General features: G+C 32.5%; 1 protein-coding gene across 3 annotated transcripts in view; it reads right to left on the bottom strand.

Moving 5' to 3' along the window:
- Positions 1–351: 351 nt before the first annotated feature.
- Positions 352–23,572, bottom strand: part of LOC105450530 (phospholipase B1, membrane-associated) — a 30,079-nt gene continuing 6,858 nt past the window's right edge. The window contains exons 1-9 of one of the 3 annotated variants that reach the window (XM_011690423.1): positions 9,195–10,263; positions 7,379–7,715; positions 4,603–4,712; positions 4,052–4,256; positions 3,683–3,859; positions 3,424–3,583; positions 3,181–3,340; positions 2,389–2,540; positions 352–972 (exon numbers count right to left, since the gene is read on the bottom strand). In XM_011690423.1, the coding sequence (XP_011688725.1) occupies positions 794–972; positions 2,389–2,540; positions 3,181–3,340; positions 3,424–3,583; positions 3,683–3,859; positions 4,052–4,256; positions 4,603–4,712; positions 7,379–7,483 (1,248 nt within the window). In that variant the 5' untranslated portion in view covers positions 7,484–7,715; positions 9,195–10,263 and the 3' untranslated portion in view covers positions 352–793. Of the gene's footprint in view, positions 973–2,388; positions 2,541–3,180; positions 3,341–3,423; positions 3,584–3,682; positions 3,860–4,051; positions 4,257–4,602; positions 4,713–7,378; positions 7,716–9,194; positions 10,416–10,903; positions 11,083–11,411; positions 11,711–12,059; positions 12,237–14,749; positions 14,962–15,508; positions 15,611–18,159; positions 18,509–23,572 lie in introns of those variants that run through there. The other 2 variants (XM_011690425.1, XM_011690424.1) reach the window with 2 other exon arrangements.

The raw sequence follows: 23,572 nt of genomic DNA on the forward strand, positions 1-23,572 counted from the left end.
ACTGGGGACTTTAGACCCCGCTTATTGTAGGCATTCTGTTCAAAGTCTAATTCACGTGGACTTGGGACTTGTCCTAGGATATAAATTTTATATTTCGTCCAATAAATACACCTCCCACAAAAAAGTAATGCAAATTGTCTGCGCGATCAGGAATGCGATTCTTCGGAGAAGAATATATAAGAATGGCGCAAATAAACTTTGCACCCTATTTTCTAACTCAATGTATACATTTACGAAAATCTTTCTCAATGCGTTTAAAACGCCATGTATAAAAAATACAAAAGTACATATTACCTTTTCACAGATTTGTTTGGATAAATTAGTATTAATAATGTATTCTTTATCGAAATCTTTTTTTTAAATCTACTTTATTTCAAACAGTTGATTAGTAATTGTTTATACATCAAATTATATTTGCCTAAATATTTCACGAAATGCCAATATCGTCAGATCGTGCAAAATTACATTTTTCTGAAAATATACGAAGAAAATAACGAGTACATTTAATCGTTATCTATAATATTACAATAGAACGTCAATTATTCGTACACCAATTATGCAAACATGTATAAATTCTTAATTTACATTTAAAACTATATTCTTATTATATTTTGATATTATTTATATTATTTTTAGAAATATATATATTTTCACGCGCAGTTTTACGCACATAACAAATAATAATAACATCGATAACGAATGTCCCGGATAATTTCATTGCATTTATTATATATTAAGTTCTTTCATAATAATTTATCTCGTCAATTAGGATCGATTACTATCGAGCCTTATGTTATCTAGGCACAATTCCATCTTGCCTGCCAGTCATTCGGAAGAATCGCGAGTTAACGTTCGTGAAGATGTAGGGCGCGTTCTCCGTGGGGCAGAGTACCTTCTCCAATATTCTAGGCAATCCCTTTTCCGTCTTATTTCCGACCGGCTCCAGCATATTGTTCCACAAAAGATTAGCGCCTGAAAATGGAGGCGAATTTATTTTATACGCAGAGGAAGCGAGAATACTTAGCGCGTCGTTTGATCTGTTTATTTTCGCGTAAAAACGACAATATCCGCTAACAGTGGCGTGTATGACGTTCTCTTTCACCATGACTCTTGTTGACACTGCGCTAAGAGGCATTTAATGATATCTTTTAACCATCCACGCCCGCTAATGAACACGCGCTCGCGTTTACGACGAAGCCAGCTGCAAGGGACTGGCGATTATTTTATTGGCGTTATTCAAATGATTTGTTTTTAACTGCCTATTTAAACGGTAAATAATTATTAACGAATTAACCTTCGCGTAAATACGTATGACATCCTAAACAGTACATATGTCTAAAATCGGGATATAAATCGACTTTAAGATGTCTTATGTGCTGATTTCGAACTAACACACTGTCTGAGATAGAATTGTTACGTAAGAACCAATTAATTCTTAAATGTTGTCTATATTGTCATATTATAATATCGGAATGCATCTATGAATATGAATATAAATATATAAATACATATGCATGTGCCTCTGACATTGCATTAATCATTTGTATTAATATTATTAATATTAATTTTTATGTTATTAATATTAGTTAATATTAATTTTTTTTTAATTTGCATGAAATGGAAAAATTTAAAATTTTAAATAATGTCCTAAACAATATTTTAATAAAATTAAAATAATGTTCTCTGATGTACATTGTGTCTCTCTCTTTCTCTCGATTTATTACAGGTGTTATTAATCAGTTATTTATCAGTCTTAATAACTTTTGTCAATTTCCACAGAAATGGAAAAAATTCAAAGCTTTAAATAATCCATAAAATTAAAAAAAAATCTTACAATTTATACCACCATTAATTTTAATAATAAGATATTTTAGTCATTTATTAATTATTATTTTAAAATTATTTACATAATATATTATTAAAATCTTATTACAATAAAATTTTAATGATAAATTATGTAAATTACAGTTTATAAATTAATAGTAATTTATCTTCAGTCAATCTATTATCTCTAAAATGAATAAATTTCAGTATACAATGGAAAGAATTTTTATTAATTGTAGTCATCAATTTTATTTATATTGTAAATTTCTCTCTCTCTCTCTCTCTCTCTCTCTCTGTGTGTCTCTGTCTCCCTCTTTCTCTCTTACACACGCGTACACATACACACCACGCACAAGCATTCATTCCCCTAATAAAATGCAACCGTTTCAACATTTACGACATTCTTTCCGATATCAACAGGCGTCGTTCAGGCGATAAATGCCGTAATAACAACGTTATTATAATTAATACACATTATTTGCAATATCAATTTAAGTTGTTATTTCGGTGAAAGGGAACGTGCATTTAAATACGTATAATACGATAAAAATAATTGTGCTTTACCGAGTGCGTGTCCTTTCTGACTGAAGTGGAAACAGTCATATGTGACCAGACTGGAGTCGATCGGCGGAGCATGATTAGGATCCGCATTAGGTGCATTGAATAATTTAATAAATGGCTGTAACACCACGGTAAAATCCGGGGAGTTATCGTATCTGTAAAGCGAAACAATTTTATTAACACGAATAGATAAAAATATAACGTATCGTAAACGATGTGACAGAGTAATATATTGAACATAATGAAAAACTTTTCTCGAATATGATAGATTCTAAAATAAAAATTAATCAGGAAAAAGCTAAAGAATAAGGAGCCAAAGCCGGAATGTTTCTGTTTATATAAATGTTCATATATATGTATATGAACATTTACGTAAACAGAAACATCCCGCTTTGGCTCCTTAACTCTTCTCCCAAATAACTTTTAATTTATTTTAATCTTGTTGATTAACTAATTTATAACCCGTATGCAAAAGGCGAAATTTGACATCTCTATAATGCATAACATAAAGAATATATATGTACAATTATATACAATTACTATATAATTGTATATTCTTTATATTATACATTAAAAATGTCAAATTTTGCCTTTTTAATTATGGCATAGAATATGTTACATTTCTAATAAACCTCGTAAAATCGAAGCATAGGTATATGGAGTAGATGAGAGTGAGGTGCTCGCACCCGAGACGCCGATTACGAATCAATGTGCTCGGACACTGAGCCACTCGTTACTCCAATCTTATTGATTAAATAAGATACATTTAATTGCTTATTGAACATCGACTGTTACCTTCCTGAGTAGACTAATGTTTCGGCGGCCTGCTGATAGAGTCGCGACATTTTCGACGCTGCGATTTCCGGTCGACTACCCTTGTGCATGCAGCCGCAGTAAAGTGGATGCAATATATTGCACATGGTACTTCGCGTCACCCTAACCGAGACCGTGACATCTGCCGAGAGATAATAAATAAATATAAATACACGCATGGGTGCGGTAAAAAAATTCTCAGTCGAATGTTAATTAATTTATCACCTATGGCTGGAACCAGATTGACTAGCGTGCGGGGCAGCGCGATCCTCAAGAAATCCAGCGTCCTTCGTAAGTGCAGGATGTAACGCAGCGGCGAGAATTGCTGCGGATCGTAACATTGCGCCGAACAAATGTCGTTAGCCCCAAATAGGATCGTAATGAGCTGATGAAAGAAATGCAATTAATTAAAGTCAAAGGAGATTCTTTTCGAAGTTTCTCTCATCGTGGCGATAAGTATGATTATCGAGGATCATATACGTACCTTCCAATGCTTCTTCACGTTTATCTTTGGGTCATTTTTAATTCTCTGCACCAGGATTCTCGCCTGCTGCAACGCGTCCTCCGTAGCAGCGACCGGAAAGGCAATGTTCAGTTTCGCCGCGGTCGAGATGAACTCTCCCGTTCCGGTGGAGTAGCCTGTTAATTTCGGATTGAATATCTGCAACAACGAAGGTTATCCAGGTTTTTGTTACGCGCGAAACATTGCAGAATACAGAGTGCCGAAGCAAAAAAAGAACGGATGTTCACTCCTGCAGAATTTTTGCACTTATTCTTTGTATACGTGATGAAAGACCGATGCAACGTGAGGAATAAGACGACTTTGAGATATTTCTGACGCTATATGGCGTACCTTTAAAACGTTGGGAAGCGTGAAGAATCGTCTCCAATCCCCTTGACCCCCGACGCACCAACTGACTCCGCGCGCCTCAATGAAGGTTCCTACAGCGAATTCCTCCAACGCGCCGCTTCCGGCGACTAAGGAGTCACCGAGACCACCTATCACGTCGATGTCTCCCGGTCTCAATCGATGAACGCTGTCTGGTATTGACAAGGATCTATAATCACGGAAAAGCACGAAAGAAAAGTTTAACTACTTAAATTCTTTGAAATCATAGGTATTTGATTCCTATATTTATCATTAAACGCGAGGACTTGCTTTAAATTATATTTATTGCCAACATAAAAATTCAAATATCAAATGTTAAAATATTAAAATTCAAATTGCAATATTCTTTTAACTTTATGTACATTAAAAACATATATAATTATATACTTATATTTATGTAGAAAATCGTATAAGAAGAAAGAGAAAAGAGAGCGGAAAGGAAATAGGCATTATTATTAATTTGCAAGCATTGCGCTTCTTCAAAAATTATTATTTTCAATTACATATAGTTATACCTGCTAAAATGCACGTTGCAAGGAAACGGGACGTTGTCAGGAATTATCGGTTGTTTTCGTACACCGCCGTAGTGTACGGGATATGAGATTCCCATTGGATCAATCTTGTTCTAAAAATTATACGATTTGAATGATTCGTCCATTTAATTTTACGCGCGTGCAAAAGTGTGAACTGCGTACTTAGATGCAGTAACACATTTGCGCGCGGATCACAGTAACGCATGCGGAACTGTTTCGGTCCAGAATGTAAAAATTAACGTATAATTTTATGAGTTAATCGTACTTTCTTATCAAATTTACGCGACCGGTTACGACACATATGTTGTAATTTCTCCTTTGATGGGCCTACAATACACCTTAAATGCCACAATATCCGATCACAATATCTAATTACGCGAGATTCGTATCTTTATTAAAGTGATACTTATCATCAGATACTCGCTTCGGTAATCTGAGTTTGCGCAACTGGCAAATATACGACTTATAGTTTGATTATCGTAACTGTCATTGACAACTTTAATTCTTGATAACAGTACAGTGTATTTCTCTGATATATTAAAAGATATTTCCAAAATATTAGTAATCATTTTTTGTGCATATCAATTATATTTTCTTTATTGTAGATTCTGTAACAATTTTTTTAATTCCGAACAAAAATTTAACAAAATTTCAATCAGTTATTACAAAAATGATATAGCAGTGCTTTATATAAAAATCTTTATCAAGGTTTTTTTACTGTATATGTCTAAAAATAGCACTATTGGCTTTTATTCCCTTATTAATTTTTTCTTCCTTGTATCTTCTTCAAGATATCGTTCGATGAGGTTAATGTTATCTTAATAATTAATTAAGGAAGGTATCTTAATTAACAATTAAGATAACATTAACCTCATCGAACGATCTTTTGAAGAAGATAGAAGGAAAAAAATTAATGTGGGAATAAAATTTCTTTAGATATATACAGTAAAAAAAATGTTGATAAAGATTTTTATTATATATAAGCACTGTTATATCATTTTGTATTAACTGATTGAAGTTTTGTTAAATTTTCGTTCGGAATTTAAAAAATTGTGATAAAATTAATAAAAAAATTTTACTGATATGCACAAAAAATGATTACTAATATTTTGGAAATATCTTTGTCAAGTGAAACAAGCCTGGTATTCTGCAAATATCCTTAGCAAATACGAATAATTATTTTCATTGTAGGAATATTTCGAGGCAGCTCTTTTCACCTGCGATTTTTTCTGTCAGAGCATTTAAGCCGCGGTGTCGATTAGCGTATTTAGCATTCGACACGCGTCTACACTCTTGCTTTCTTCGATTTGCATTCCACCACGTCGCGTCGCGGCTTAAATACTGGCGTGTATATATATATAAAATTTGTCGTGGTCATACTATCGGCCAAAAAAGGCACGGCAAATTCAGAGCTCTTTTAACAATACAGTCGAACATGGCTTGTTTGTCAAGCTTTTAAGACACCAGTCTGTATTAGTCATTTTCTATTATACTTACGTGATATTTTTTCACGATGCCGCTATCGTACATTTTAGTTAATTTGTGTCTTTTTAGAATAATTCATCAATTAAAAATGCTTTTAGCTTTAAAATGTAAGTGTTCGGCTTTGCTACACACACTATGAATTCCTAATGTCTATTCCGTGTTGAATTTTTATGAAGGAAACGGCAGAGCGGCACTTCCTTTCAATAGTGCTTTCCAAACTTCCAATCTTGATTTCGTCATTTCGAAATAAATATTTCGAAATAAATATTTCGAAATGAAGATTGGAAATTTGAAAAAAAAAACTATGAAGACGTGTAGTTTATAGGAATTTAAATGTGTTAAAAAAATCGACCCTGAACACATCCGCCACGGCAGAGGGTCTTACCGGCGGGTCACAAGGCCGACGAAAAGAAATGTTCCGGCCTTTCTCCGGATTACTCGGAATGCAAAGCGTATTTCTTTTCGAATTGTCCGCACCTGCTGGTTTCACGTAATGTTAAACACTTCTTTTACGTTGTAATGCGTTCCCATTAGCTAACTTTTATTAATAATAATTTTAAATTTCAATGGCACCTGGCAGTTGGCGCCGTAACGTTCAGAACGTATAATGATTTTCGTACGTAACATTATACTTTTACACGTTTCTTACGAAATTAGCGCGTGAGATTTATTCCGTTTATTTTGACAGAAAAATATATCGCGTTCATATATCATTCGTATCTGTGAAATCGTTTCTACGAATCTGGCGAGAAATTACAAAGCGTTCGCGTGAAACAAGGCCTGATTTTGACTCGCAAATCACGTGCGATTTCTCGTGTAGTGCGGACGCGCATTGGCGACCGTACTCCTGCATGCTAAAATATTTTCGGTAATCTTTTTGCAATAAAATACCCGTCAACCAGAGCTGCTGAATTTGTGAGGAATTGCAGGACTGATAGCTCTCACTTCCGTTTACGCGGAAATTAACATTATGTACCTACCGAGATAAACTTGTTTTCTCGCATGACTTTGCTATTAAATGTATATGAATTTATATCCGCATATTTCTCTGCATTGCGAATAACTTTAATATTTTTTATTCACATAATAAAGTTTTTATTTATTTTATTTTAATTTTAATATTTATTTAATTATCATTAATATGAGATTATATATTTAAAAAATGCGCGCTATAACGATACTATTTGAAAAAGAAAAGAGAAAAATATCAAAAATCAATGAAAATTCAGCTTTCAGCTGAAATCTTAATTCCGCGATTTCAATAACAACTTACCCTTCCCCCTTGAAATACACTGCGCAAAAAGTCCATGAAGACATCGCATTTGCCCGGGTGGATACGAGCGACGACCAGAAGCAAGCAAATTATTTCAACTCTCATAATTCTTGCTGTTCAAAAATTGGCGAGCGTTTCAAAAATTCTCTACCGAAGAAAATTCAATTTTCTTCAGACTTTCCTGCACTTGACGTGATCATTCCATGTTGGAAGATCTTGTTCGGCCTTTGACTCGGTCGAACGAGACTTCCGCTCGCCATCGGCGCGTTTCCTCCAATCCTACAACGCGAGCGTCTCCAACCGATCTTCCGCGTCTCCGACTGAAGAGAACTGCAAACTTTGACGTACACACATGCAGACCGTTAGTTACGTACACACATACAGCGAGTCATATCGATAGAGCCGCGACCAGATTCTCGTTTATTTAACGGCGCCCAACGCGACGTAGAGAGTTGTTTAATCTCGCATAACCCTTCGAGCGACGGACAATTTCCCGACTAATCTCGCTAAATAGATATAAAAACAAAAAAATTACATGTTACAGGTTTTTTTCACTTGCGGTACAATCTCGTTCTGTATTCTTTCTAAACGCAAAAGTCTACAGCAAAACTGTTTTAAATATTTTTAATTACATTTTTGAAATATGATAAAAATGCTAATTAAAATAAAAAAAAAATTTTTACTTGCTTTATTAATTTTTTGATCTTGTTATAAATCCAGAAAAATAGAAATAAATTTTTTTTCGTATATTATTTTTATATTGACTTGTATATTATTTTCATATCGACAATAAGATTGGAATAGAGATTATGATACGGTGTCTTGCCTTTCGTTAATTACGACATAAGATAATTAAAGATTAAAAAAAAAATAATTTCTCTTCGCAGCGATATTGCAACAGCCGTAATCGTTTCGTAGTCCTCTTTAGTCTCGTTAGCTTCGTTATCTATGATTTGGAGAAAGTGAATGTCTGCCGGTGCCTTGGCCCGAAATTTGATTTGATCCTATATAAGCAGTTTGATCAAAAAAGGCATTAAACTCGCATATTTCATTTTAAATTACGTCACATTCTGGCTTACATCATTAATTATATAGTAATATACTAATAATAACTGTTCTCGCAAGAAACAAAAAACAAAAAAAAAAGAAACGACGTTCACTCGGGAATGTATGTACGAACGGAAATGAACGGACGAACAATGTTTTCGCATAATTTTGCAAAGGTAAAAAAAAGATCGAAAGAGTTGACAAAGGCTTTGAAAGCGTCGCTTTACGGAATCCCCTTTTAAGAGACGTAAGGCACACTTTCGCTAGTGTCTAAGTTCGCGTCCCAGCCCCCTGGGCATTTTCATAAATCATTCTTCACACCTTTAGAAAATGCAATTTGTCGGTCGTTACTCGAAAAAGAGTAGGGACAACATCATAAGAATATTGGGTTGTGTACACGGATACGCGGATGCGTAGGAAACGTTTTACTTGTCAGCAGACATGCGTGTACATTTAAGAAAAAGAATCTTTCTCCGCGAATCAAATATAATTAAAAAAATTTTTAATAATATTAATTAAATTCAATACTTCTTTTTAATAAATACTATGTAATAAAAACTCAATTTATAAATATTACGACACATACTACTTATAATTTACGCGGCGAATGTTTCAGATAGTACAGAGAGTTCAAAAAGAATTCTTTTTCAGTGCCTCTAGAAAAAGAATTTAATTGCTAACATACGACTGAATTTTATTTAAACTCTCTGTGCTATTTGAGATGAGAAATGTATAAAAAATGTAAATATATATATGTGTATAAATATACCTTACTTTCCGATAATTTCTTATTCCGCATCGTTACACAATCAAAAGATCAATTAATTACAACGTAACTGTTGTTATTTTCCATCTTAATTATATTTTTCGTCAAACATTATATATATATTTTTTTTTCACTAGATGTAATTCTCGCACTTAAACTTTGGCCCTCCAAGACATAAGGCTTTTAATTCGATAACTGACATTTCCCTTCTTTTTACGTAGAAACTGGCGGTGTCGTTTTTCACGCAAGAAACCGAGTAGATAATTATTTAAGCACCAAATTATCGCACCAAATAATTTTTAATGAATTATGCTTTCGAAGTGTAAAAACTCGGCGATATCGGATTACGGGGAAGAGGCCGATACTCTTCGCTCCGGCACTACTCGATGACACTACTAAACATGAATGAAGCGTGTCGAAGAAAAGACTCGCTCCCGTGCCCATCGATGTGATCCCCACTTGTGCGATGACCATATTTACGGTTCCCCCTGCATTCTTTCGTATTCCTATACGGTAGACAAGATACGTGAGTAAGAGTGAATAAGAGGTCACAGCTGATGTTACGATAAAACTTTGCCTCTCAAACTCGTTTACAATTTCATATCGCATACGTAAAAGAAGAGGGCGAAACTCATTTATGTATTTATTCAAAAAATTCTCTTTCACTGAACTATTTTTCGAAAATAGTATTAAATGCATCATTTACACCTATATATTGCAGTTTACAATATAATCCTGAGTATATATTTTATACAATTAGATTTAATATATAAATATATTTACATGCATTAAATCTATAGAAAATGGCAGCTAATAAAGTATTTGACAAATTAATATTATTTAACTGTTTCACCGTGGAGTAATCGGCATAATTTTCTATCCGTATTCTTTCTGTTCAAAGGATTAATAAACACATCATGGTGTTTTGTTATTTACGCTTTACGCTTAAATAATTGACACTCTCTATTTAAAGATCACGGCATGGCAGCTATGATTGATGACCTAATAACACTATCGATACTTTCTCTTTTGTTAAGTGCCAATATTTCTCGTTTGAGTCGCAGCGTTAGTTTCAAGTAGTGACACTTTGTTGCTACGAATTTAACATTGTAGCAAGATAGGGCCTCTCTGGCGTTGGGCAGTAAAATTTACGAAAAGGTTCGTCCCATGTCTCCGTTTTGGCACCTACTGGTTCCAGCAAGTTGTTCCACAAAGAGTTCGCATCTACAAAAAATGGAAGAAATTTCTTAAGTCATTTTTTGGATTATTTCTGAATAATTAAAAATGTTCTTGATGCAAGGCATTTTTAATTTAGTTTAAAATTATTTCTAGTTGATGAATGAGACGTATTTGCACGTATCTATCAAATTTGCACGTTACTTCTTTTGTACTAATTAAAAATGCTAATGGCCAAGCGAAAGAAACTACGCTGATAGCATCGTTACAATTCGGCAACCTAAATTTTGCGTCTGGACTGGTCTAACTGGTCAAACTGGTTAATATTCGTGGATAACACGTTTTTACTGGATATTATTACACTTTCTCACATCATTACATCATAATGACAGATCATGATGATTTAGAAATGCCGAACTGAGAAATAAAGCGCATCTTACGCAAATAATGCGTTACAAGTATAAGAGATCAGTTTTTTTTAACTATTAATCTAATTATCAGCGAAACTCTTCTTAAGGAAATTTTAGTAGACTTACAACGGGCATTGGTCTTTTGACTAATGTGAAAACAGTCGCTGCTTAAAAATGTCATATCAGTATATCCATCTGACGCAAGTGGGATACTTAAATTCATTAGAGTAGGTTGGGCTACAACTACGAAGTCGTCTCTTTGGAATTCTGGATAAGTAGCGATTTCCATTTCTTGCTCTTGCCACCTAAAATATGTTTCGAAATTTTTAATATCAATCCATATCTCGTTATCAACGATAATAACAATATACATAATATATATAATAATTTCGTCGAAACCAAATGAAATTAAGTCATAATGTTGCACATTGCCAAATATTCTTAACTTAATGTCGCATGCCTGATAATTTAATTTAAGATTAAATTAAAATGGCTTATCGAAAGTAATTATTAATTTGAAATTATCAATATTTTTATAAACAATGTACTTTAATTATTAGTTTAAAATTATTAATATGTTTATAAACAATATACTCTAGACAGTCTGAACTACTTTTCGTTTTATTACGCTTACCGTCGCATAACTTCGTAGTATATGGGTCTGAAACGTCGAAATGAGAGACCAAACAGGCAAGAGCACTCGAAATCCGTAGTAAGAAAACAACTAAACGACTGCCTTCCTTTACGAGTGTCGACCAAGTTCTTTAAATTTGGTGGCGGAATTAACGCCACAAAAGTCCGCGGCAAATTATCCCTTAGAGTCCGTAAAACGTAAAGTAGATCGGCCTTGTGCTTTTCTAGAACTGACCAAGGTGACGGTACCCAACAAAATTCAGTGCAAAAGTCATTTGCTCCAATCATTAGCGAGATGAACTGCAAATCAGACATTATTATCGTCAATATATATATACATATATACATATATCTTTAACAAATAAGAGCGTAGAATTTTTGACGGCACTATAGTCGTTAATTGAAAATAAGATGTATGATCATTGGAAATACATGCGTATCAACGAAAATCACGGAGAAAAAACTAAAAAATTATGACAGACGATAAAGCGCTCCGTTAAATTTTTGCCGCAGAAAAAGTCAGTTCAAAACTGAAAAACGTGATTTGTAATTAGCTTGATACATTACAAAGAAATGATGAAATACATATGTTGTCCGCCATTTCTCTCTTTGTATTGCAACAAAATTGAATTTATCGAGCGCAACAAACCTTCCAGTGTTTCTTCAGATCTATCCGCGGGTCGTTTTTAATCCTCTTGACTAGTATCTCCGCCATATACATCATATCCTCGGACTCGGCGCCGGATTCGGCAACATTCAACTGCGACGCCTTGTGGGTCGTCAAAGAGTCGCCCAGTGCATATCCTATCAAATTGGGGTTGAATTCCTAATGTATTGAAAATTTATGGATGATTAATTTGCACACGCGCACGCGTATTGTTAGATCAGTCTTTTTAGCGCTACGTTGCTCTTCTCGTAAACGTAACTTTCCTCGTCTAACTTATTGTTAGTGTTCGTTCAGCAGAACCCTTTTCCATTTATTTGTTCAATCAAGTCGCAAAATCTTGAAAATTGTGATAAACCAAAATCACGATTTTATATAATCACAGCCTCTCTAGGATTATTTAATATAAAATAAATGAAAAGAAAAAAAAATAATTTTCGGTAAGACATTTTTTAGAATGAGGAAAGAAATTAGAGAGCGGGTAAAGAGGTCATAATTTTAAATATTGCTTAATGATGATTATGATAATGATTCCATTAACCGATATTACGTCCTGAATTATTAACTTTCGCTCGCGGATTGCTTAATGTTCTGGTATATAAAATAATATATTTTTCTCTTTTATTATATAATGTGATTATGTAACAATACGAATTTTGAAAAAAGAAGTTATTTTAGGAAGATAAAACGCAAATTATTTTACAAAAAAAAAACGCTTCTAGAATGCCTGTAACAATATTTTACAATTAAGAATGATCGATGATTGATTTTGTATTCGTCGATGACGAATCGATAATCCATTGCTTGAAAGTTTAAGAGGTATGAAATTGCAGTTTACACGCTTAATATATAATGTTTAAAATACGAGACACGCGTCTCGTGAAGATCCAATGCAATCGTAAACGAAAGTCCATAAAAAGGCAATCCAACATTGGCCGAAGATGTGATGTTATGGTAATGTTATTCTAAAATTCTGTTGCAACAATTCCTTCTTGATGATGTTTCTTTGAGTCGTAAAGGATGTTGAATTACGTATTGCGAAGAAAATGCCGAGTGCCTTATTATTTTTTTTTGCCATGGCACCGGCATATCTCAAAATTTATTGTATAATGATAAATCGCGCGTCACATTTCTTACGCAAAAAAGTCGCGAAGAGACAAACAATTCTAATAGCGGCGATTTTTCAAGTTATTCATTGATATTCCGTTTGTAAGAGCACTGTAGAACTGACGAACAATCAACTCGAAGTTCTGTGCTCAAACAATTTGCTATTAAAAAATGTGTAATATCGTCTGGAATATCGTGTACTTATGGAATACTATTGGTGTAATTGGTAATAAATTTTAAATGGTCGAAAATTAAACTTACGAAATACGCGAAAACTGAAAAATATGTTTTTATATATAAATACGTGCATATGATAACCAAAACATATAATTCTCTAATAGCACATTGATGATTTTATATTACCGTACATTAATGCAATTCAGAATGTTAAAATAAATAAAAATAATTATGTGAATATTAGATTGCACTTAAACCTCATTTTAAACATTTAATTACATTTGATTATACCGGTTTATCGAAAAAGTTTTTAATCACTTCAAAATATTTATTCTATATTTATTGAAGTTTTTTCGTAATATCGTGCTAAATTTGTATCAGTAAGATTACACCATTTGTTGAGATGACGATTGGAATGTTGCGATCAAAGTTTGACACACGTGTTATTATTAAAGGAAAGGCCTATCTGCGAGAGGCGCAGTCAAAAAAATTAATGAAATTACAAAAATAGTAACCAACTAAGGTTCATGCTATATAAATCCGGTTTCTACGACCTCGAAAACAAGTCCCATTCCGGCCGACCTTTTTTGAGCAAAGCACTTGCATTATAAAAGAAGTCGAACGAGATTGGTTAGAGCTAATTGTTGAACATGATAGTCTTTATTTTGAGGAATGTAACTCATTGTTTTTTAATAAATTAGTGTGTAAAAACCGTTTTTTTAAAGGGCAATCCAGAACTTTTTTGATAGTCCAGTAACTTAATTACCATAATTGATCTATTTATACTATTACTATTTCAAATCTTTATTTCTCATCTATTGTATCTTGCACGTTGCAACCTATTCAATAATAATAAAAGTAACTGAGGATTAAGGGGCCATGGGGAGTTAATTCGTTTCGTTGACTCTGAACTTAAGTCCGTTACGTAGCAAGCTACTTTGTTATTTAATTTATTTTAACTTTTAATTTATTTAATTTATTATACCTATTAATTTATCTTGTTGACTGTGACACTATTTACTGATTGACATTTTACACATTGATAACGCTTTTTATGCGGAGCTTCGAATTTTCATAATTATATATTTTAATTTCTTAATACATCAACGTATCTAAATTTCAAATTTTTGTATTGTATTTGCTGAGGATGGCTGGAAAATCTGCCGAACAGTTTGTTATGTAATTTTATTTTTTTATCTTTTAAATATTTTTTTATATTAAGTTTTTTAATTTGCGCATTGTTTACCGCGCTAACTTCCATGGCCTCTTAATCTTCAGTTATTTTTGTATTAATTAGCGGGAGTTCAAATATATTTTTCTTATTTCTGTTTTAATAACAAAAATTATATTACGCTATAATATACATATGCCGCAAAACTTGATCGTTTTACCTTAATTATATTGGGAAGAGTTAGATATTCTCTCCACGTGCCTTGGCCACCGCCGGCCGCAGTAACGCCTCTGTTTTCTATCATGATTTGGAACACACTGCTTGCAAAAACTCCAGCTCCAGCCGTAAGAGAATCGCCCATCGCGGCAATAACATCGATATCACCCGGTCTTAATTTGTGCACCGACTCCGGCACTGCCGACGACCGTCCACCTAAAATTTATCGTCAGTCATGTAGATTCTTCTCAAGATATTTTGCATTTCTATTATTTTCTTTCATAGCAATTTAATTAATTACTCAATTTTCCGAATCGACTATTTTTCGATGAAGCATCAAACTGATATACTGGTAGCTCTTATATACATTTAATATAACGATCGAAACAAAGCCTCACTTTTTTAGTTAAATGAACCTTGCTTTGTAATAAAATTTTAATTCATTAAAATTATATAAGATTTTTATTATTAATACGTGTATACATAATATTGAAAAATAAAAAATTGCAATGAAATTATCACCCAACGATTGATTTTGCTGGAAGGAAAATCCAAGTTAAATGAAACATAAACGTTTGAAGATATATGGAACTAAGAATAATATACCTTACTTATTTCTTACTATAAAACAAGTTACTGATATGTCATAATTTTTAATGAGTGTATGTCTTGTGCGGGTACTAATTATAAAAGACAAAATAATTATGAGGATGGATAAATGATAGGAAAATATAAAATAATAATAGCTTAGTTTAAGTCTTACCTGTTACATTGCAAGGAAACGGGACATAGTCCGGAATGGTCTCTTGCATTTTGTTCGCATTTTTTGCCAGTTGCAAATATTTTTCTTCCGTTCCTGTTCTACCTGCGACATTAAATCGAATATTATAACAGCAAACATGTTACAAAAAGAAAATAATGTACATAATCGTGGTAAAAATTCTATTTATAAAAAAAAATTTATTTCATAATAACATAATAATACAAAACAATATGAAATGTATATTTCTTTTATTGAATTCACCAACTACAATATATTACAATCTTTTCATTTTAGTTTTGAAAAGAAATCATTTTTAAGGACAAAATTTATGGGACAGTTTATAATTTAATAATTTAAATCGTATAATTTAAATACGTCTGATTATAGCTAAGTGAATCGTGCAATAAATAAATAAAAAAAATGTAAAGATGTTCGGGCAATAAACAATGAATAATATTAAAAAAAGCGAAGAAAAATACTATATAATGATAAAATACGGAATAATGTGATCTTAAATGCAATACGATACGTGCATCGAATTGCACGTGCATCGGGCAGAACGATGAATTATGCAGAAGAGCAACTTAAACAAAATAGGAAGGAGTATCGCGGAGACGCGAGTTACATTCGTTTACCGCGTTTACCGGAAAGAAATTGCTTCCTTTTTAGACTACATCATAGACACGTGTATGTATATTAATTTTTTTTATTGAAGGTAATTATCAAAGGATAAATTATTCATAATGGATTATAGATAATATCGATAATATCAATAAGTAGTATAAATCAATATAACTGGTATAAAAAGAATATAACTATAGTATAGTATAGTAGAAGCAACTTTTGTGAGAAAAAATTCAAAGTATTTCAAGCGTTATATATAAAACTTTTAATTATCATTAAGCTCTTACATCATTACAATTATTATACAATGCTGCAACGCGCCAGTACGTTCTTACAAAAACGCAGCACATTCGTGTAATTTCGCAAAATTTGTGTAAGACTTGTCTTGGCTATTTATATGAATATTTATAGTTTAAATGGCAATAATTTTATTATCGAAATATTTTATTTAGTTGTAAAAATTAAAATAACAACGTTTTATCCATCCTTAATGCTATAATGCATGATATGCTGCGGATGTTTCTATGCAATTCGTATTGTCTCGCGTGTCGTATCCTCGAAAATTGTGGGTATCTGTATAAAAACTTGAAACAGCTCGCGGAGACACGCATGATTTCTCACGTAGATACTGCTTATTAGTTAAAACATCATGCATTTGTAAAAAAAAATATGTATGAGATCTTTCAGTATGAGATAAGGATTATCTGAAAAATAATATTAGGCATCGGTTATTTTCGTTATATTGCTTTACATTAAGAAAAAAATCACGTTGCGTATGTGTGTGTGAAATATGGAAAAAACAAAAATTCCAAATCACAAATTGTGTAAACGCACACACACACACACACACACACATATATATATATTGGATACTTTACTTCTTGTGCATTATTTTTAATAACAATAAATATTGTCTTATCAATTACTTTTTCTTAAAAATCATAGTTTAATATCAATTTTTTAAATTATAGTATATCAATTTTTTTAATTATATTAAAATAACCTCCTCTTGAAATTAATAGAGAATGAAAGAATTTTATAATTTGTTTCACTCTCTTGCAATTTAATTCGTAAAAAGGCTTGTTTCTTTTTTCGCGCTTGTAATTCGAAAATTCTTGGGTTTTAACGTTTTTGCTAAAGAAAGATCGAATAATTTATTGAAAAATATTGTTCGTATATGGAGTCTGATGTAAATACACGTTTTTTCTCTTACATTTATTTTGTTTTGTCTTTATTATATTTAATATACTTATTATGTTTTATTGAAAACGTCACAATGTTCTTAGAAACCGGGACAAGTGCCAAATAGTACCGGCTAAGTATCAATTAGTATCTGTTCGAAAATTTTTCAAGGCTTCATTGATGCGAGCGCGCATGAATATTCGCTGTGCGGGTGCAAAACACGTTTTTGTTTTATTCATCTTTTACTGTACCAGTCAATTAATGTAAAGTTAAATACAGTAACATCTAGCGGCAACAAATAAATAAGAATATATTAGCGCAATATACACAATGCATGAAGAGACTTTCCGGTTATGTCTTGGGATAAAATTGTTTCCTCTGTCATGCAATAATATTTTACTGTTAATTAACTATCAAATTATTCGATAAAATCTTAAATATACACATCGGATGGATGATAAAATTAAATTGCGACCTACTGAAATATATAAGGAATTTTATAAACGAAATTTTTGACAATTCAAGGTTTATAATAATAAATTCAAAGATCTCATATGCGAAATTGCGGATTTTCCCAAAGTGCCTGTAGATCTTTTTAATATAAAAACGAAATTTATAAATGTATTAAATTTCTTGCATTCTTGCATGAAGACAATTTCAAGTGAAACGCGGACCAATTTCGTGGTTTTAATTTTGTGTATCGAGAAAGGAAAATGTTTTGGCAAAAGATTTCACCACTAAGGTAATAAACGGACAAACGTGCGTCTCTATAATGCAACCCGCGAGGAAAATGTAAGAATATGAATTCTCCTTTTTGTATCATTCGTATCACTGGTTAAACATACCGAAAGCATCGAAAGTCCAGTCTCGGAAGGTACGGAGGAGTAAGACGTTAAAGGGTGAATCGAGGACGGATTTCCTTTTCGACATAGATGTGTGCAACAAGATGCAGTAAAACCACCACTTCCACATTGTACCGGGGTGCGGCCTCGACGACGAGCCAAAAGTCGCTCCGACGGTATTCGCGAAACTTGATGTTTTGCAGCAGAGTCGTGTTGCGTGTCGGAGATCGAGGTATCCAATGATCCATCGCAGGAGCCGAACCTGCAAAGAAGGCTCGGATGCAACGGACGAATCTGAGACCTTGATTGCGTCGTCTGACAATCGGAAGCAAGGCCGCGTCACTCTGCGTCACTGCAAGAACAATGAAATTGAGTGGTAGAAATTTCAGTATATTGAAAATCAACAGTGTGAAGGCTGATGTTTCGACATTACTCGTTATAATCAGTTCAGTTGTTCATTATTAGTACTATCCTTAGTTCAATTTTATTCATCAATTTTACAATTATGTAGTCGGTGTCAGAACAATTGATGAGCGTGTGAGGCAAGACGAACATTAGTAATTAATTTATTACTAATGTTCGTCTTGCCTCACACGCTCATCAATTGTTCTGACACCGACTACATAATTGTAAAATTGATGAATAAAATTGAACTAAGGATAGTACTAATCATAGTAGAGATCATTGGAGCAGCCTCCCTTTATTGGTATATTTATCATAAATTAAAGCGATATGCATATTTATTGATGCAAAATTGAAATTAATCATTAGTATTAAAACACAGGGTTAATTAATTATTTACTTCATATACTATTACATATATACAGATAAATGAAAAGTTCAACTTCTTTTGTTAACAAAAGTGTGAATTCAACGCGCGAAAAAAGAAACTTAATTCATCTTATAAACAAAAATTTGGTTTGTAAATAAAAATTTATAAATATAAAAGATTTTTCTAGTTCAAAGGTGCACATCTATAGGATAGCAAAGCTTCCGATAAAATTTTATTTACATTTTAATTATTTGTGTATTATCTTTCGATATCGGACGAAAATCTAAACATACGTGGGTGACGTTGTGATCGTGATATCGCAGTGATAAAAATTATTAAACATTATTATTTCTGTAAAGATTCATCTTCTTTTGTCTTCTCAGTTTACAATTCGACTATAAATAGTATTGTAATTTATTTTAATGTGCAACGTGCGCGGTACATCAATAAAGCGCATCGAATGAATTGCAAAATTTCCACTGTTCTTCGTTAAAACGCAAAATACAAACACTATGCGCGCGCTCATACGCACGCACTTACACACACGTACACACAAATTGTGCTTTGAAAACTATAATTAAACTATAATTTTGCTATGATTGTAGCATGTATTAAATGACTCATGTATAAAAAAATTACGTTGAATGAAACTTTATATTGCCGGTAGATTTCTATTAAAGCTATCCCAAGCTATTCGTTTAACATTATAACCGTGGCTGTATAATCAATTTTGACCCATCTGATAGTTTTTCTTCTTCACTGTCGTTGATCACAGCTCTGCGTAGACTGAATTAATATTAGTAAAAAAAAATGTAATATTTAGTTACCACTTTTTCCACTTATCAAAAAATTACAAAAGAATAATATGGATTATATCAACATAATCCATTATTCATTATCCATAAATAATCCATTCACAATTAAGGGAGCTTAAATCACCGCGGCGATTAGTGTTAATGATTTATAAAAATAAAAATATACTCAAAACTGGATAATTAAAATTAATGCATAAGACCTTTATGCTTTTATAAATTTAAATTACAAAAAGTATATCGAAAAGATCTTGCAAAGCCACATGGTAACAATAAAAAGACGATAAAATTGATGCTAGTATTGTATTATTCATTATATGTATTTTGAAGTCAATAGAATTGTGAGAAAAATTTGTTTGTAGAGTATGTTAAATAAGCCACGAGCTTCGATTAAAATCGCAGATGAAACGAAACGTCAACGTTAAAACAATTTTTGATTTAGTAACATGCAAACGATATAAACTATTACTTGTACTGTAATACACTGTAATTGTACATATTTTACTGTTTGGACAAATTTCTAGAAATCTTGGAAAATATAGATTAGATTATTTGTTAGAATCAGATTGTTTATATTTATTTCTCGAGAAAAAGAGGATGCATTAAGTGTTAACATAGACGGTCTTAAATGCAATAATTTACTGCATTGATCGAGATATTGATCGAGATATTGATTTCTTGATTGAGCAGAATATCATGCAGCATTCTGATGATGAAAAAACCGGAAAACATTTGAAAGATGTATAACGTGATATCTTATGTTCGCATAACTATTCGTTTTTTAAATTTGCAATTTTATATCATTAGCTTATGTAATCTGTTACATATTCTCCGTATATCTAAATTGATCATTGTACAGTTGTGTTACGTATATATGTCATTTTTATTGAAAAAAAAACTAAGATAAAATCAAGATATTGAATCAAGAAGAACCAAACTTTAACGTGACATTAAATTAAGATAAGAAAATTTTTGAATTAAATTAAAACATAAAATATTAAAGTAGCAAAAATAATATATCGAGTACATATTGCGGAATAATTAAAAATATAGAGATTTGGTATTATTACTAAATTCAATTGTATATATTGATATATCAGTTGTATATATTGATTAATATGCTATTTTCTGAAATTTATATATATTAAATCTAAACAATTAAATTATCCATAAAACTTTATGGATAATAAGATCTCTCGTTCGAGTTACCTGATCAATTTTTCAATCGACTGATCGGATTTAATTAGCTACTTTTTACCTAATCAAATTGATCTTTATAGATTTATCGCAAGATTCGTTGAAGTTCCTTGACTTGTACGACGCAACGTATCACTTATCCTCTGTTGCATTTTTCTGTCATGTATAAATCACTTACACAATGTGCCGCGAGATTGCGACAGCCGCAAAATCAGTAACGCTGTCGGCATGCATTCACTGGGATACGTGTTACGCGGTTCCGGTTAACAATAATGTTTCAATGTGATATTTCATTGATATTTCTTCGCAGTTTATATTTATAATATTTATATTTCATCTGTTCTAATTAATCCAAGATTCAAGAGCTACATAGCTCTTTGTTTAAAAAATACCGTAACGAAAATCCAAACTTAATATTACAATTACATATTGAATTAATTTAAGAAGTTTTTGGATTAAATTGAAACGAATGAAATGTAAAAATAACAGAAGTAATAATTTAACTATAAAATAATTAAAAACACAGCTTATCTTTCAACATATTTATACATTTTACATAGTTTCTGAAAAAAAAAATTATCGACTTTCTCGCAGAGATGATCCTGTCATTTGAGTTCAGCGAATCCATCTGAGCTCAATAAATTGCGGATACTCCACATATATTTATCGCATACACGCATCGTATACATTCATATCAAACGGTTTTGTGAATGATAATTTTTATAAATGTTTGGGGAAAAATGTGGAAGCAAAGTGCAATCTATTTTAAAAAGAACACAAATAATAAAAATACGTAAGATACATGTATGTGTCTGATATATACAGAGCAGATTAATAGGAAGTTCTTTTTTATTTATTTTTTTGAACGAACTATTGAAATTATGGATAATAAGTGTATCATCATATCAATTTTATATTAAATATGTCACATCGATAGTGGCTGATCATAGCGGGATCTCGACTACTGTTACTACAGTAACGTCTATCTTACCGTCGGTTGTTTTTCGAAATAGCACGCGTTGTAATAAACTAATTTAATATAAAATAATTTAACGATTTATAGCTATCTTCAAATAATAATAAAGTAAATACACAAGACATACTTTTTTAGGCGTGTTGATCAGTCACAATTTATTTATCTTATAGCACTTATAAAATTCTGGCAACACTACTTAACTATATGAATAAAATTTTGCACAATATTATATCACAAAACTCTTGAGAAAGTTATCAACTTAAAATTACTTATAAATAACTGCAGTATGTTGTAGCATATGTCATATGTATAGAGGAAAGAATTTTTTTTAAACTTATCCTGCAAATCATGTTAATTATGGAACAATATAGTATTTAGGCAAATTTTACTGTGCACTACAATAAGGTTTCGCAGTAAAATTTATTGTAGTGCACAGTAAAATTTACCTAAATACTATATTGTCTCACAATTAACATGATTTTCAGGGTAAATTTTAAAAGGAAATTCTCTCCGTGTAGTTTTGTTTCTTGAAAAATAAGAAGATATTAAAAATATCGAAAAAGATCATTATTTGTCACGACATTTCAAAATTAAGTACTTTAATAATTAATTCAATAATTTAATGTAAAGAGCTTATTTTACAGCAAACAATATTACACTTATTTACGTCTTTGAAGCGAAATTTACTTAAAATCGTTTTGTAACTGAAATACGATTATTAAATATTATCGAGCGATTTGATGTACGAGAAAAAATATCTACACGCGCATAAAGAGACACGCGACTACATCGAAATCAATTGAAATGAGGTATTGCGATGCAGAGGATTAATTTCTCGCGGGATCCATCGCATTTCTTATCCTGCGCAGTAACCGAATTCTCGCAGTTTTCAGTCGAGTATAATTTAAGGATGAGAGGGCGAACGAAAGGGGTCTGCAACATTTAGGATATTCTATTTTTAGCAGCGGTGTGCGCCTTTTGTTGGGCATCGATCGACGGTTTTTTCCACGTAGGTAAGACGTATATAAGGAGTCGAAACCGGAGGATGCGAGTTAGGGGAGACAGGGAAAGAGAGAAAGTGTGATAGAGGGGAGAAGAGAATCTCTCCCCTCCCCTCTCTCTCTCTCTCTCTCTTTCTTTCTCTCTTTCTCGGGGAGGGCTGGTGGAAAAAGGGGGTTGCCAGAGGTCAAGGTTGAGGCAAGTGAGCTCTTCTCTCGCTTCATCCTCCTCTCGTCACCGTTCTCTCCTCTTCACCTCGACATCCTTCTCTTCTCTCTAGATCGGCCTCCGAAAGCGCCGATTGTCGAATGTTGTCTTCTAAGCCGGTGTCAAGGGTCGCCGAACTTCTGATCCAATGAAGTTAATATCGGTCCGATAGAACCAATGCGGTTTTACATAACGACAAAGTGCAAGACGCGAGAAGTCGATTATTTTGTAATCTCACTTCGGGGATGGTGTCTGTAGGTGAAGAGAGAAGAGCTGCGCGCGATTAATTCGTGTCCCATATATATCAAGAGACACGGTAGTGTCTCACGCCAAGTATGCGCGCGCGTGCATACGGGTCGTGAGACCGAGCTGTGTCTCTTTACCCCAATCATCGAGTTGAGCGGAGGCACGATGGTCATATCTAAAAAACGGCTAAGTGGACGAAATTTTTAA

Source organism: Wasmannia auropunctata, unplaced genomic scaffold, assembly GCF_000956235.1.
Source record: "Wasmannia auropunctata unplaced genomic scaffold, wasmannia.A_1.0 LD336060.1, whole genome shotgun sequence".
NCBI lineage: Eukaryota > Metazoa > Arthropoda > Insecta > Hymenoptera > Formicidae > Wasmannia > Wasmannia auropunctata.